The sequence below is a fragment of the Schistocerca nitens genome, chromosome 2 (assembly GCF_023898315.1).
Source record: "Schistocerca nitens isolate TAMUIC-IGC-003100 chromosome 2, iqSchNite1.1, whole genome shotgun sequence".
Taxonomy (NCBI): domain Eukaryota; kingdom Metazoa; phylum Arthropoda; class Insecta; order Orthoptera; family Acrididae; genus Schistocerca; species Schistocerca nitens.
The window spans coordinates 964,554,236-964,571,733 of record NC_064615.1 but is presented as its reverse complement, the minus strand read 5'-3'; the positions used below and the strand labels follow the sequence as shown (position 1 = coordinate 964,571,733).

The 17,498-nt window shown below is 40.3% G+C and overlaps 1 protein-coding gene across 1 annotated transcript in view; it reads right to left on the bottom strand.

Annotated features, from left to right (window-relative positions):
* LOC126237285 (N6-adenosine-methyltransferase non-catalytic subunit) overlaps positions 1-17,498 on the bottom strand; it is a 62,846-nt gene that overhangs the window by 27,843 nt on the left and 17,505 nt on the right. The window contains exons 3-4 of the mRNA XM_049947231.1: positions 5,979-6,122; positions 453-626 (exon numbers count right to left, since the gene is read on the bottom strand). Coding sequence (XP_049803188.1) covers positions 453-626; positions 5,979-6,122 — 318 coding nt within the window. The remainder of the gene's footprint in view (positions 1-452; positions 627-5,978; positions 6,123-17,498) is intronic.

The following is a 17,498-nucleotide window of genomic DNA, read 5'->3' as shown; positions in this document are numbered from 1 at the left end:
AGATACCAACTACAACTGAATCAACTGTTTGTAGCATCTGACAAAGACAACTACATTAGTCACCAGGCTATTGTGATGGAATTTAACTGCAACCAGTGAAAATTCAAAAATCCAAAAATGTATATTATAAGCACTTTCTTTCAGAAATATTAGGAGGAACAGTCAAGTATTGCAAGTAGATCATGACTTGGCCAGAAGTAATCCATAGCTTTACATGAAGAGCATGCATAACACTTTAATACATTCACAAAAGAACATGTTCAAGCCAAACATTTTAAGGGTAGTTGTTTTCTGCAGCATGCTGCTTTCTTTACCAGCCATAGTTCACCACTACTTTTTTATAGTAGAACAGTGAAAAATTTGAAGTTAGATAAACATTTTCTTCCATTATCACTCCACACACACACACACACATACACACACACATACACCATACTATAAATAGATTTTACCTGATCCCATCCCCAGAACTGCATATTGGTAACACCCATGGTCCTCTGATATTCTTCCAGTGGTGGCTCTACAAGAATCACATCAAATTTGCTGTTCAGTTCTTTCATATCAAATGTCTGGAGATCTGTTTTCAGATACATTGGCGGAGATGCTGTCTTTGCTATCAAATCGTCCTGTAGATCAAATAAATTTATCAGATTTTAGATAATCATGATGGTAAAACATGCATCCTCAACTATCTTGCGGCAGATGTCAGACATATAAATAAAAAATTGTACATTTCTAAGAAGCATGATTTTATAGTATAAGGTGAATAAAAATAAATGGGACAAAAAGGAAGTATTCCTGTGGCTACAGTAATGACTTTATTTCAGACATACGCATATAGACTAACAGATTAACTCCCCCAGTATAGGATGGCAACAATGAAACAAACAACAGACAGCCGTAACTGTTGTACATCGCTGGTGTTAGGATTCAAAATGGTCGCATCCATGACTGAAAAGGTATGTTGTGTTGCAGGTCACGCAATAATATGTGATCTGAGGCTTTCCCGGCGTTAGGGTTGCCAACTTTCTATGGAGGAAATAAGGATCGAGGAGAAAGCCTACAAAATAAACAATTCAAACAGTGTTTTCTACAAAGAAATATATTTCAAATGTGCATACATGTTTTATTTTACATTATTGCTTGTATTTATTTACAGACTTCACTTCTTTTTGCAAAGATTCATTCGATTTTACATATGCAAATATTTCTCAACAGTTAAAATTAAAATTCACTGCTACTTGCACTTCTGCTTTTATAAGCTCGGTAGTACATTTGTGGCGCACCTCTGTCCGTTTATGGTTCATTTTCGCTCTCAAGGTACAGAAAACGTTAACCCAACTGTTTGCAGTGTCTTCCATAGATATGCTTTGCTCCAAATATTCTTTACATCACAAAATTTCTTAAACAAACCATCTTCATCTACATCATCTATCTGCAAAGACTCCATTATTCCTCCAAGATGCTTAAAGTTTAGCTCAGAACTTAGACAAAGAGGTGTACAAGACTCATTTGACATTGGCAGTTGACATTCAAAGTTGAAATTCTTGACCACATATGTTTCCAATGACACATAAAACTCCACAAGATTATCTGCAATGCATTTTATGACTATGGAACAAGTTAACTTACTTAAAACTTTATAGTGTCACTACCAAAATATCTGTCACTCAGTCTTTGCTCAGTTTTACTGATCAAAGTCTTGACTGCCTCAAAAGTTTCCATTATAATAACATCAGAGCATCCTGAAAACTTAGAACAATCTAAAAAACATTGCACCAACATGGGGGACAATCATCAGTACTCTTCATATAACTTTTTATGGGTTCCCAATTTCTAATGATTCTGTCAACTGCTTGTGTTAAAGAAAGCCACCTAGTACATACAAGTCGGAGAATTTCACTACATCCTACATCTACAAATTCAAAAAAGGAGTTTCGAACTTCCCTTCACTTTGCAGAAATGGAGAAGTGACCATATAATTTCAGGACCAAATTTTCAAGATCAACATCTAGAATATCACAGGCACGTTTCATTGCATTGTGCAAAATGAGATTCGAACAGTTTGCCTTGAACATTTGTTTGTTATCATCATTTAACAGTTCAAATACTGAATTATGCTTTCCAAAATTAATGTTGGCATTATCAGCACAAAAAGCATTACAGTTGTTTATATCACATTTGTGGAATTCAAATGAATGTTTTAACAAATTGTGAATAGACATTGCTGTTACACTGCTCTCTTCTGTAAAATCCAGAAGTTTATTTTGAATTCCAATTTCGGGATCAAAATATCTCAAAAAAATCGGAGACATCTTCCTATTTTTAATTTTTTTGAAGCATCAGTTGCCATAGAGAAAAATTTACTCGACTTATTGCGATCATTTAAAACTGTAACCACATCTGAAACACTTTTCGGAGCCAAAATTTCTTTCACTATTGGTTAAGTTTTGGTGTATCCACAATACATTTTCTTTAACAGTAGGATCACTGAATGCATCCTTCATGATTTGCAGTCCAAGCTATTATAACAGATTATGTTTCACTGTGTGATACACATATGTCAGTTCTGCTGAATCCACTTGTGGTTGAGATGCCCCTAGCAGGAAAGAAGCTGGAAATCTTGGAAGACTCCTTTATGTATTTCTCCTTGTTTGTATAGCCTAATGATATTAAAGATATTTATTACCACATATTTACATAATTTTAAATTGCACCAAACAAGTAATACAAAACTGACTATTAGTTTACCTGTAGTTTTTGCATGCTGAGGACAGTCGGTATTGCCTCCATGTGCCACACTAAATTCCTGTTTGCAGATACAACAGAAGGCTTTGAAACAAACAGCTTTCACAGGATGAATGTAGGAATATGTTTCTTCCCAACATGAATGGTAAACACATGTTTTTAGTTCTCTTCCTTGTGGGTGATTTCATGCTATCTTCTTCACTACTCATCTTAAATCAAGAAATCACAAACTCCGAATCTGACCACAACAATATCACGTCCTCTGCTAATGTGTTTTGAGCTTACACAAAACCAGCTATGTGCACAACAGAAGTGACCAGTTAAATACTTGGCACCTTGGTGGCATTGGAATTGATATCACTATTAGCACTTACGAGTTAAACAGCTTACAAAAAGTATGTATTGGTTACCAAAATAAATGCGATATTAGAAGCAGATATAAGTGGCAAAGTTGATGACAATGCTGACGACAATGCAGACAACACCAGCTAATAGTGTGCTGCACAGTCAGCAATGAACATCTATAAATTGCTATGACATGAAATCCCCCAACAGCTACGGAGAGCCACCAGTCAGAAACTAAGGAGTCCATGTGCCAAGTTACAGCTCCTCATAAGTGTACGACCAGATGAGCGTTTATTTTATGCGCGGCACCGCCAGTGCTGGTCACACAGGTGCCTCTCTCATGCAGGTTGAATCCCCTCGGCTGTGGCCACATGAGCATTTTTTTCACACAAATCTGTATGGCAAGTCAAAGAAAAAAAAAAGAAAAAGAAAAAGAAGATCATTATTTGTTTTAGTACTGCTTCAGTGCATGCTGCAGCAACTTTTACTGCACACAGTTAGTATTAACTGTGAGTGTATCAGGCGAAATACATTTTTGAACTACTATTACAAAAGACAGAAAAATATGGAATAAATTCTAAATAATATGGGACATGGGATCTGACAAAAAATATAGGCAAAATATGGGATTTCCCGGGAAATACAGGATAGTTGGCAACCCTGCTCAGCGTGTATGCCGTTTGAAGGGTTCTTGGGTGTCCAGTTGGATACAATTGTCAGCTGCACACAATATTTTGGCAAATAAACATTGCGCCATCATCAGGCGGTGCTGATACAATGCAATGCATCAGCACCACCTGATGATTGTGGCACAGTTATTTAATCTAGATTAGAAGTCTCACTAGCAGTCATCAACGATATCAAGGTTGTTCTAATGCACTTCCCTAAATGTTTTTATTTAAATGAACAAATGTGTTTTTTTACAATTGTCTGCTATCACTGTACAACATTCTAATAAAGATAAACTAAATAAGAAATCAAAAATGTGACTAATGCTTTGATGTAGTGGAAACTGTCTCCAAAGTCTGTCAATGTTTCAACAGTTTTTTCTTCAGCTTCTGCTTGTGTGGAAGTTGGCAGTTTCTTGGAATGAACTGTTCTTACTGGGTTGACAATCACACACAAAAAATTCTGTATACTGCAGTGAACTTTCTGAATATGCAAAAATGCAAAAGGAGTGCAAATGATAGTCCAGCTGAGAAAAGCAACCAAATATTTTTTCAAAACTGAACAAAAATGACCAGACAATGACAAAAGATAGTTTTAATAAAGCATAAAGCAATAGAGAAGAGAACAGAGTATTTGTAGACTGTGAATTTATCAAGAAATGCATCTCTGATACAAATTTTTTCCACACTGGAAAGCATTTTTCTGGAAACTGTTGGACAACGTATAATTCCCAATAGTTGTTTGTCATTCCAGGTTTACCAGAGGAACAGTATTCTTAAGCTTCAGTCATTTGTTCATTATTAGTTTGCATCAACACATTTTATCAATCTGATCAAGTATGCCTGGTATGAAACAAAATAGGATAATAGCCAAGAGGAATTCTTACTCCATACCAGTTCTGTCTGAATAAAATAGTAATTACAGCGAAGTGCCTGAATGCATTAATTTTTTGTCTGGCGTGCCTGATACAAGGAAACTGTTTGTTTTTGAATACGACAAATGTACACAACAAATGTTCTATGGTTAAGCTCTGAAAGAGTTGCTAAGTAACTGTGGGAAGATACAGTTCTGTTTTTGTGAAAAAAACACACTTTCTCCAATTTTTATAATCTCCCGTGTTTGGATCTTGCCTTTCTTGTTCACATCATGGACCATTTAAATAAGCTATATTAGACTCTGCAAGGTAGAAACATTCTTATCCTTGAATTATATTACACTGTAGAAGCACTTATAAGGAAATCTGATCTCTTTTTGAAACAAATCAAGGAAAGAAAATCTCGGCTTCCTATTCCTAAAATCAGTAACACTTGCTGCCTATGAAGTAGCTAAGTATTCAAAAAGTTGACTAATCTACAAACTGATTTTTTATAAAAAATTCAGAGAATTTGAAAGTGAGTTCAAAGCGTTATCATGTCCATTTGCCAGAAACACATGATGAGTACCAGACACTCTGCAACTTGACTTTCAATTTACAGTGCAATGTCTTGAAGGACTCTTTTAATTAAAAAAACACTATTTGCTTCTCCAAATTGCTGCATATGGACACAGTTTCAAACAATGAATTTTGCTACAAAATGGTGGTGATGTTGCACCTACGTATATGTGCAAACAGATTTTCTTGATTATAGAACAGATTAAGTATGACCTGTGTATGACTTGCAAGCACATAGCTGCAAGTGGGACCAGGTTTTTACAAGCCAGTGAGCAAACTCCGAACTCCACCATACATATTACATCCAGTAGGTGAACATCATTATTTATAATATCATCTGCTTTCAGCTTTGTTTATTCGGCTTTCACTTGATGTGGCATTTTAGTACAGTACCAACATGTGCATATGAAGTGAGATGTGGTGCGAGAGGTGGGGAGGGGGGTGGCGAGGGGGAGGAGGAGAGAAGAGTAAGCTACCAGCCCCTTTTTCACATAATCAGCTACCCTTCCACAGAAATCGAACTGTCGATCTTTTCCGAGCATATTTAATAACAAACATGTTGTCAACCTCAGCTGCTTTCTGTTTCCCAACCCCCACGATTCCCCTGGATCCAGCTGCTAGCGTGGAAGGCATCTGGCATCTGCTGCCCCTTTGTAGCACAGGTTCTGGGTATGGCTTAGCTACAAATCCAACTCAAAGCTATGAATCCTGAAACAGTCCCATAAAAAGAAAAGTTTGCCAACCCTTGCCCAAAAAGTATCAGATGGTCAAGAATTACACTTACTTTCAATTTGATGAGCTCTCTCAGCTTAGGATATTCTTCAAACCTATCAGCCAGTCCTACATCTCTGATGAAGTTCTGTGGTCTCTGACCTGTGTCCACAAAATGCTGGCAGTAATCATTATGTGGATTAGATGACTGAGTACCCTGAAATCAAATGTTTGTGTGATACATTAAAGACATCAGAGGTAAATTTATTACATTTAATAATGAAGAAGCAATACAATAAACCAAGAATCATGCTGGTCATAGAGGTATTTCTATAACCTAAAAACATTCTATGCTCTTCTTGTTTCAGTGTCATACAAAAGAGAAAATAATATCAGCAACGTTTGAGGCTTGGCGGACACAGTTGCAGGTCTACAAATTAATTCAACACAGTAATTATAACTAAAGTTCCAGTTTCAGTATGCTATAAAAATGAACCACTGCTCAGAATGACATCAAATTTGAACATAATGTTATTACAGAAAGGGGAAAAGTTATGGAAAGAAAAAAATTAACAAACCTTTTACAACTAGATGGTGCTGTAACCACCAGAATATGTAAAAGGAAATATGTGGGGTACATGGCCATTTCTCAGTTTGCGTCCAAGATGTTTGGCATGACTGTCTCATCGCAGGTTTATGCACTGCTGGTAAAGCTCTTTTATAAGAATGGTGGCTGTGCACCAGTAGCTCTGCAGAAATCCCAAATACTCAAGGGTATGAAAAAAGGCACTGGTCTGAAGCCTGATAAGGGTCTGGAGAAACTAATCATGAAATTCGAAAAGACAGAGTCTTTTGAAGTGCAATACGGCAGAGGGAGGAAAACAACTGATCTGACGTCAGCAGAAGAAGTGGCCACAGTGTGGCAGGAGGGGTTGAGCGGTAGTGTGCAAACATGCAGTGCACGGAGAATTACCCGACCTATGGACATGCCTGTGAGCATGATGCATAAAATTCTACAAAACATCCTGCACTGCTATCCATACAAAGTTACCCATTTTTAGGAGTTGCTTCATGCTGACCTGCCAGTAAGATGAACGCTTGCTCTTGAATTTCTTGCTTGCATGAAAGTGGACAATGAGTGGCATGGAACATCCTGTGGACAGACAAAGGCCATTTCCATCTCCAAGGACTTGTCAATACACTGAATGCAAAATATGGGCAACAGAAAATCTACCCACATGTCAACTGGTACCACTTCATTCTGCAAAGGTAACTCTGTGGTGCGGGTTGATGGCATCGTTTACTGTAGAGCCATATTTTTATGAGGACTTGGATCCTGTGGTCTTGTTACTTCTACTTCTACATTTATACTCCGCAAGCCACCCAACGGTGTGTGGCGGAGGGCACTTTACGTGCCACTGTCATTACCTCCCTTTCCTGTTCCACTTGCGTATGGTTCGCGGGAAGAACGACTGCCGGAAAGCCTCTGTGCGCGCTCAAATCTCTCTAATTTTACATTTGTGATCTCCACGGGAGGTATAAGTAGGGGGAAGCAATATATTCGATACCTCATCCAGAAACGCACCCTCTCGAAACCTGGACAGCAAGCTACACCGCAATGCAGAGCGCCTCTCTTGAAGAGTCTGCCACTTGAGTTTGCTAAACATCTCCGTAACACTGTCACACTTACCAAATAAAGCTGTGACGAAACGCACCGCTCTTCTTTGGATCTTCTCTATCTCCTCCATCAACCCAACCTGGTACACCGCTGAGCAATACTCAAGCATAGGCCGAACGAGCATTTTGTAAGCCACCTCCTTTGTTGATGGACTACATTTTCTAAGGACTCTCCCAATGAATATCAACCTGGCACCTGCCTTACCAACAATTAATTTTATATGATTATTCCACTTCAAATCGTTCCGTATGCATACACCCAGATATTTTACAGAAGTAACTGCTACCAGTGTTTGCTCCACTATCATATAATCATACAATAAAGGATCCTTCTTTTTATGTATTCGCAATACATTACATTTGTCTATGTTAATGGTCAGTTGCCACTCCCTGCACCAAGTGCCTATCCGCTGCAGATCTTCCTGCATTTCGCTGTAATTTTCTAATGCTGCAACTTCTCTGTATACTACAGCATCATCCGCGAAAAGCCGCACAGAACTACCGACACTATCTACTAGGTCATTTATATATATATTGTGAAAAGCAATGGTCCCATAACACTCCTCTGTGATACGCCAGGGGTTACTTTAATGCCTGTAGATGTCTCTCCATTGAGAACAACATGCTGTGTTCTGTTTGCTAAAAACTCTTCAATCCAGCCACACAGCTGGTCTGATATTCCGTAGGCTCTTACTTTGTTTATCAGGCGACAGTGCGGAACTGTATCGAACGCCTTCCGGAAGTCAAGGAAAATGGCATCTACCAGGGAGCCTGTATCTAATATTTTCTGGGTCTCGTGAACAAATAAAGCAAGTTGGATTTCACACGATCGCTGTTTCCGAAATCCATGTTGATTCCTACAGAGTAGATTCTGGATTTCCAGAAATGATATGATACGCGAGCAAAAAACATGTTCTAAAATTCTACAACAGATCGTTGTCAGAGATATAGGCCTATAGTTTTGCGCATCTGCTCGATGACCCTTCTTGAAAACTGGGACTACCTGTGCTCTTTTCCAATAATTTGGAACCTTCCGTTCCTCTACCATCACTGAGAAACGCTATGAGTCTTTTGCACGCAAATGTCATTCCAACCCTACAACAGTATAGATGTGTGGGTAGGATCATTTTTATGCAAGAGGTGATCCTCTGCACACTGCACAGCCAATGCTGCAGAGCCATTTTGGAAATGCTAGAATTATCAGTCATCAGTTCCCTACAGCCCGTCTATCCAGATCACCTGATCTTAATCTGTCTGTCTTATAGTTGTGGGGTTATGTGAAAGATGCTGTGTTCAGTGCTTCAGTTACAAACTTAGCTGCACTGAAGACATGCATCGACAATGCATTCTGAATGTGAGCCCTGAGACACTCCGATCTGTTGTGGAACAAACCGTTTCTTGATTTCAACTTTCGACACAAAATAGTGGGCAGCATATTGAACATGTCTTGCACCCATCTTATGGCAATTAATAATTGATTGCATTGTTGCTTTTTATGTGGTTTTTGTCCTCAGTACTATTAAGAACCAATACTTCCCATCCGATGTGGTATGACCTTACCACAGTGGAGGGGTTTCTCTTACTGACAGTGCCATAACTGTTGAATGTCTAACTTGCACAGTCATGCTCATTGCACAGTACAGTTGGTTAACATCACTGCCACCGTCTCGTGATTTATCTGTCATTTGGAGCCAAACCCAATCACATTAAAATGTTTACAGTGTTATCTAGTGGAAAAATTATCATAAATGTTTTCCCTGTGACATTTCCCCCTTCTTCAATAATATTCTGTTCACTTTTGACATCATTCTGAACAGCTGTTCTTTTTTTACAGTGTTTTGAAACTGGAATTTTAATTGAAAACAAAGCATGCCATAAAAAATCTGCATATAGTATTGACAATAACATATCACTACACTGATTAATACTATTTACACTTACATCTTCTAAATGTGATGGCTTCAAATGGCTCTGAGCACTATGGGACTCAACTGCTGAGGTCATTAGTCCCCTAGAACTTAGAACTAGTTAAACCTAACTAACCTAAGGAAATCACAAACATCCATGCCCGAGGCAGGATTCGAACCTGCGACCGTAGCGGTCTTGCGGTTCCAGACTGCAGCGCCTTTAACCGCACGGCCACTTCGGCCGGCTTTCTAAATGTGAGTCTAGTACATTAACAGGAAGTTGCTACAATGAAAAAAGTCACTGCTTCCTCAATTATATCAAATAGTTGGTACTAATCTAGTATCATAATAATTACATAAATACATTTTAATGATCTACAGCTGTATGAACAGAGACCTGTGTACAATGAACCACTATTTTTTATCACGCAGATTCACAATGGACATTGCTACTAGCCATGCAGTTAACAAGATTTCTCAATCCTTGAATGTGGATAATATGAAGAATTGAATAATGATGTATGTTTTTAATTTTGTTTTGAATTAGCATAGTTTCTAAATTTCTTAGTTTTTGACAGATAAGCACTTGTTGAAGACCTTTCCACTAGAGTGCTTAATTCCAGTCTGAAGCCTACACAAAAGGGGAAAAGCCTAAGTGAAATTTTTTTGTGTTTTGTGTTATGATGGTGCAAAACACAATTTGGATGAAATTGATTTTTATTGTTAACAACAAATCCAAGTGGGATGTTAGTGTAAGGATTCTAAAGAGGCTGCTGTAAGATATGCAATTTCTACTTCACACAGCATTCTTACCCTCACTAATGCTGTATTTAGTTACTAGTATCTATGGAGAAATTACAATGAAACTATTAAAAAGACTTAATCATGGTGTTTGGAGAAAAAATAAGGAAATAATGCTCAGGAGGAATTTAAAAAGCACACAATGGAGATGAAATATCCAAGCCTTTCTTAAACATATTCCTGTAGCAGTTTGAGTCTTGTCATAGAGTGTAATTCCATAGGAAAACAAAGCGAAAATATGTAGAATAGTGAACAATTCTGTCTTTATGTCAACACAGCAATTTTATTAATCTGTGTTTCACTTTTACAAGGATGCTGGACAGGTCATCATATTACAGCTTAATAATAAAAATTATAATTTATATACACAGGCATTTACATACTTGGAGGAAAACCAAATTAGGATGATGGATGGATGAGTTTTAGAGCTCCCATACTCCCTACTGGGAGGCTAGTCTGTTAAAAACAGAACAATATTGTTTCTTTTAACCCTGATGTACGATACTGTTAGGATAATAAATTCTTGCAAAGCAGTTATTTCAAACGTAGAAAGATACAGCTACACTATTCCTTTATTAATGTTTATGAGTATAGTGCAGGTGGTTAGCTATTGCCTTGCTGAAGGAATCATCCCAACATTTGCCAGAAATGATTTACGAAAATCATGGAAAACCTACATCAGGTTGGTGGGACAGACCAAACTCCATCCAAACTATGAAGTCAGTTCCTTAGCAACTGCACTTTCTCATTCGGCTGGTCCCAACTTACAAAGTTCTCTTGATCATATGCAATTTTTACCAAATATAATAAAAATATACTTTTACAGTGCATCACTACAAACACGATGGACACCTGCTGATGGCTCCAGGACTACAAACATGCATGTCTCCATGTCCTCCCTTCGAGCAGCAAATATTACAATTTTGAATCATCCTTTAAAGACACTGGAAGTTCATCTATATAGGTTAAGAAAAAGGATCCGGCAAAATCTTAGTATACACCAACATGATATTTTTTTCTTGCTCAGCACTATCATGATTATCTGTGAGGTTTCATGCGGTTTTCCTTGTGCAGATTCCATTATGAAAGCAACATTGAGAGTCAAGTAACAAGTTATGTTAGAGAAACAAGTCATTTTTCCATTAGAGACAACTTTATCAAAAACTTATGACAAGAATGGAATGAGTGAACTGATCCATGATTAGATTTTGTTTACTACCTCCAGTTTCTACATGGTTATTACTACAGTATATCTAAATCTGTGAGTAAATATCCTCATAGTTAGCAAGCGATTGCGAAGATAACTCCCACACAGCATAATGAATATCAAAATGTTGTCAGATTTTCAAAATAAATTAATATGGTACATGATTTTGGCTTCCACATACAGTTCGAAGGAATACCGGAATTCCAAATCATGGTAGCACAGATAATTTTCATAATATTTGTCTTTACATAATAATGTTCCCTGCTGCCATTTTGTTGGTCCCCCCCCCCCCCCCCCCCCATATACACCAGTAGCTGCAGTTGACCCTGATGGAGGAAGAAAACTTTGTTGAGTGAAAGTGGGATAGACTGGTGTTACATATCTCTCACGTTGTTGTTTCAAGCTTATCATAACTTATACGTAAAATTCAGTGGTGCTGGCAATAACTTACATGGGGATGATCAGGAGAGTGGTGAAGATTGATTATTCTAGCAGCACTTCGTTGATACATGCATAAATGGAAACTACAACTAAGCAACATTAAAGTGGACCAAGTGAGGTGACTGCAGTGGTAATAGTGCTGGATTTGCATTCAAAAGGTTGTGGATTTTATTCCTATCAACCATTCTGATTAGGTTTTCTGTGGCGCCACTGATTATGAATGTGCACTTGACCTTCTTGCTTTATATGTATGTTGTGTAACGTACCTGACACGTTTGGTACTACTGCAGAAATGCTCCAATGATAAAAAAAAGGAATGAAATGTATTCCTATCAATTCAGCACAAGATTTTACACTGGTACAGATACAATTTAGTGGTAATACTTACTGCCTTTTCGCTGCTAATGAACTTTGTAACCCTCTTAAAGACTGCATTTTTGAAACTAATTTTTGTTGCTGGTGTGTGCACTGCTAATCCTTTTGTATTTGGTTGTTTACCCTAAGGCTAGTGTTTGCTGCTACCGTGAGGAAGTACTCATTGAAGCTCATGGGCAATGATTTCAATGTGTCATCAGTTACTCCCACGCCTATTTTCTAGAAAGTTACTTTCATTCATATGGCTACTTTCATTTGCTTCTTGTATAATAAAGATCTAAAACGTTTTTACGTTTTATCTTGGAGTGTTTTATTTCTTGGGCATGGTGCATGAGTTCAACTTTTATAATAACAGTCTGGAAGATTTAACAATACCAGAAGTACTTAATTTCAACTCTTGACAACAGCTTGGCCTCTGAATCAAGTAAAGCTCTGTCTTCCCAGCAAAAGTTACTTAATGTCAGCTGCTTTCCAATGCCTGCCTTTGCTTCTTGTTAATTTTACCCTGTGTTGATTTTTAGAATCACAAGAATATGTTTAAGAAAAAGTTAAATTCTGCTTCTACATAATTTGCTTTCTAAATCTCTTTCCAGTACCATTCTTGCAATTTATCACTAAGCACCACAATCAAAATATTGTTAATTTTTCTGTAATATAACACTTCTCTTCTATTATTTGAACCCAACCGGCCACCTTATTTTATTATTAACATCTGACCATCAAGATGAGACAATCCTACCGATTATTATTTTATAAATCCTATTGATTATTATTTTATATCTAAATTACTAAAGGTGTTTGTCAAAGATGTTGCCCTATGTTTTTCAGCACTAATTGGAAACTTATTGTGAGAAAGAATCAAAAGTTGAATATCAGTAATCTACACCACCCAACTCCTTTTTCTTGCATCTTTGTAACATATAGATACAGGGTTGGCAACATTATTAATGGATTTGGCACAGTTAGTTTAAGGGGATGGCCAGATTCCCTTCCTGTTGCCATCCCATTCTCCCCCGCCCACTTCCCCTGGACAGAATGTGTGTGTACTCTAACTGTCCGCATGTAGTGTTATTCATGTAAAAGTGAGTGAAAGTTTTCTAAATGTTTGTGAATCATGTAACTGAGGTAGTACTTGGGGACCAGCCTAGTATTCACCTAGAACTACCTAAAAACCACATCCAGGCTGACCAACATGCTGTCCCTTGTCAGGAATCTGCTGGGTGGTTTTGATCCAGGGCCAGTGCACATCCCCATCCCAGAAGTGGTGTTTTAACAAGCACGGCTACCTGAGCAGGTGTAACAACCAACACTATCCAACAAAAGTCAATATTAATTTTTTCAAACACAATGATTCTCCAGTCTTGCAGATGAATTATTCCTAAAAAGGTCTACAGAACACAATGGAAATCACTAAGATACGATGGATACTGCTTTGTTAGGACTGGAAATTTCTGGTTAATTGTTTGCTCCACAGACCAAATTCATGGTGAATGTTATGATGTAGAATGTGTCAACAGAAAAAAACAAACACCACTTATATACAATTTTAAAAATAAAAAACAATATTTACGTAGGCCATTTCTGTTGTTTTTTTTCCGTTTCAAAATGACCTATTATCTCCTATCAAAAATTCCCCTGTGCTAGAGGAGGAGTTGTTAAAGACAACCATCTTTAATCTACATTTGAAAACACTACTATCTGTCACGCATTTTATTTCCATGGGTAGTGTTGTGACTCGCCGATCATTCAAAGTGCCGCCGCGCAATTACGCACGTCGTCTGCATGCGGCGCTGTCTGCCAGCCATGCAGCAGCAGCGCCACCTAAGTGGCCAGCCAGCCAGCGGCCACTAGACTTGGACTCAGTGCTCATTCGAATGTTACCGTGTTCACATTTCTTGCTTATCAACTTGCTCTGTGACTTACTGTGTTGTGTCGTTTTGAAATATATGTGTTCAACTTGACATTATAACAATTGGCGACGAGGATGGCATTTTCCTTTTCACAGGTTTCCAAGGCTACTGTTGAGCAACTATTGCAAGGTCTCATTGAACAGCAAACGCTTCTAACATCGGCGATTCGCGGTTTCGGCGCGGCGTCAAATGCGAGGCGTTTCTCGTCATTGACTATCCTCCTTTTCCTCCTTACGACGAGACGGCGGAAGACTGGTTTGATTACGAAAAACGTCTTCGACAGCACTTCTTGGCATTTCATGTCATGGGCGAACAAACATGTAAGTCTCTGTTCCTTTCCTGGATTTCACCTCAAATGTATCGGTTGTTGTCGCAATTGGCTCCTTGGAAAGATCCTGCATCTTTGTCTTTTGCTGAAATGTGCTCACTTCTGTCTGTCTATTTTCAAAAGCAAATGCATGTGGTAGCCTCTCGTGTTGCCTTTTATCGTTGTCAAAAACAACCGCATCAATCCTATTGCGCTTGGGCTGCTGAACTTCACGGCCTCAGTCGAAAGTGTCAATTTGTTACTGACGTTCACAAAGAATCCTAGGCCGATTCCATGGTACGGGATGCTATTATCCGGTCGGCACCCGACAAAGAAGTTCAGCAACGTGCCCTTCAGTTGGCAAATCCGACTCTAGACGAAGTCCACTCCATCGCGCAGTCTTTTGAAATTTCTCGCGCCGCTGGGGCGCAAATAGAGGTGTGGGTGATGTCGGGGAAATACAACCTCTGTGCGCTGTTGATGACGCGTGCGGCGTGTACCTTCCAGCCGACGTGGCCGCAGTGCGCTCCCACGCGCAGCCTCGGCCTAACCATAAACAACCCGCTAAGAAACTGCAGCCAAACCCCCGGCAACTTCCTTCATGTCCGCGGTGTTTTACGAAACATTGACGCGAGGATTGTCTGAAGCGTTGGGTTCTTTACTTGTCTCGTTTCAATTATGAGATTCATTTCCGGCCGACGGCTCAACATGCGAATGCTGATGCACTGTCTCGCCTTCCAATGGGTCCTGATCTCGCATTCGATTAGGACGAACTTTTGTGTTTCCATCTGGATGTTGCCAAGCAGCGGGTTGTGGATGGATTCCCCATCACAGGGGACCCGCTGGCGGCGGCTACGGGGTCTGATCCTACCCTCTCCCGGGTTTTACGCTGCATTCAAAAGGGTTGGCCAGATCGTCCGCCCGCTAAGACTTCTGACCCGTTGCGGAACTACTAAGCTTTGCACTACCGCCTCACGGCTAGGGATGGTGTTATCCTCCTTTCCGCCGACAATGCTTCGCCACGTGTTGTGGTACCTGCGTCTTTGCGTGCTTCGGTCTTGTGCCTCCTTCACCAAGGGCACTGGGGTGTGTCTCACACAAAATCTCTGGCGCGCCGTCATGTGTACTGGCCTGGCATCGACTCTGAAATAGCACACATGGTCGCTGCCTGTGGCCCTTGTGCATCACAGGCCACCGCCCCGAAGTCATCTTTGTCACCGTGGCCTTCGCCTGAGACGCCCTGGGAGCGCATTCATGCTGACTTCACGGCACCTTTTTTGGTACTTATTGGCTCCTCGTCATTGACGCCTACTCTAACTTTCCTTTCATTGTCCCTTGCACGTCGCCTACCACCGCGGCAACCACAAGTGCTCTCGCCCGCATTTTTTCTCTGGAAGGCCTTCCCTCTACTCTTGTTACTGATAATGGTCCACAATTTGCCTCTTCCGATTTTGCAGATTTTTGTACTCGTCACAGCGTTATGCATGTCACGGCCCCTCCGTTCCATCCACAATCAAACAGTGAGGCTCAATAACTGGTCCGCACATTTTAGGCTCAGTTGCGGAAAGTTTCTGGCTTCTTACCGTTTCACCTCCATGGGCGACCACAGCCTGGCTGAGCTCTTACATGGCAGGCAGCCAAAATGGAGTCCGGGCCGCATCTTACGACACCATGGCTGACGCCTGTATGAAATCCAGATGGACACGGGTGTTGCACTGCTTCATTCGGACCAGCTTCGGCCTCAGGTGCCGGCAACGCCTGTTCCGAATGCCGCTACACCACCTTCGCCTCTACTTGACGCTCAGGATCTTGGCATCTCTAATTACTCACAACGCAGCCCTCTCACCGTCATCTCGGTGCCAGTACAAGAACGGATGCCACCGGGAGACGCGCCCATGCAGGAACCACATGACCATCATCTGTCGGAGCCAATCTACTCGTCTCCTTCTCCTATGGATGCCAACACATTGCTCATGTTTCCTGTTATATCAACTGAACTTGCTGCAACGGGCAGACTGGTGCACGTGGCCCCAGCCAATTCGAACCCTACGTCCCCTGTCATCTCGACCCGGTATCATCGGGGACACTTCCATCCGTACGGGAAGCCTCCTTCTCGAGACTTTACGGCCAGTCAAACTACACCTATGGACGTTAGCACTCTCCAGGCCACCTCCATCAAGACCAGGGCACAAATTTCAAAGGGAAGAAAAGTGTTGTGACTCGCCGATCATTCAAAGTGCCGCCGCGAAATTACACGCGTCGTCTACATGCGGCGCTGTCTGCCAGCCATGCAGCAGCCGCGCCACCTAAGCGGACAGCCAGGCAGCGGCCGCTAGACTTGGACTCGGTGTTCATTCGAATGTTACCGTGTTCACGTCTTGCTTATCAACTTGCTCTGTGACTCATATGTGTTGTGTCGTTTCGAAATATATGTGTTCAACTTGACGTTATAACAGGTAGATTGTCAAAGGATTTTATAGCTGTATACAGGGTGTTACAAAAAGGTACGGCCAAACTTTCAGGAAACATTCCTCACACGCAAATAAAGAAAAGATGATACGTGGGCATTTGTCCGGAAACGCTTAATTTCCATGTTAGAGTTCATTTTAATTTCGTTAGTATGTACTGTACTTCCTCGATTCACCGCCAGTTGGCCCAATTGAAGGAAGGTAATGTTCACTTCGGTGCTTGACATGCGACTCATTGCTCTACAGTACTAGCATCAAGCACATCAGTATGTAGCATCAACAGGTTAGTGTTCATCACGAACGTGGTTTTGCAGTCAGTGCAATGTTTACAAATGTGGAGTTGGCAGATGCCCATTTGATGTATGGATTAGCATGGGGCAATAGCCATGGCGCAGTACGTTTGTATCGAGACAGATTTCCAGAACGAAGGTGTCCCGACAGGAAGACGATTGAAGCAACTGATTGGCGTCTTAGGGAGGACGGAACATTCCAGCCTATGA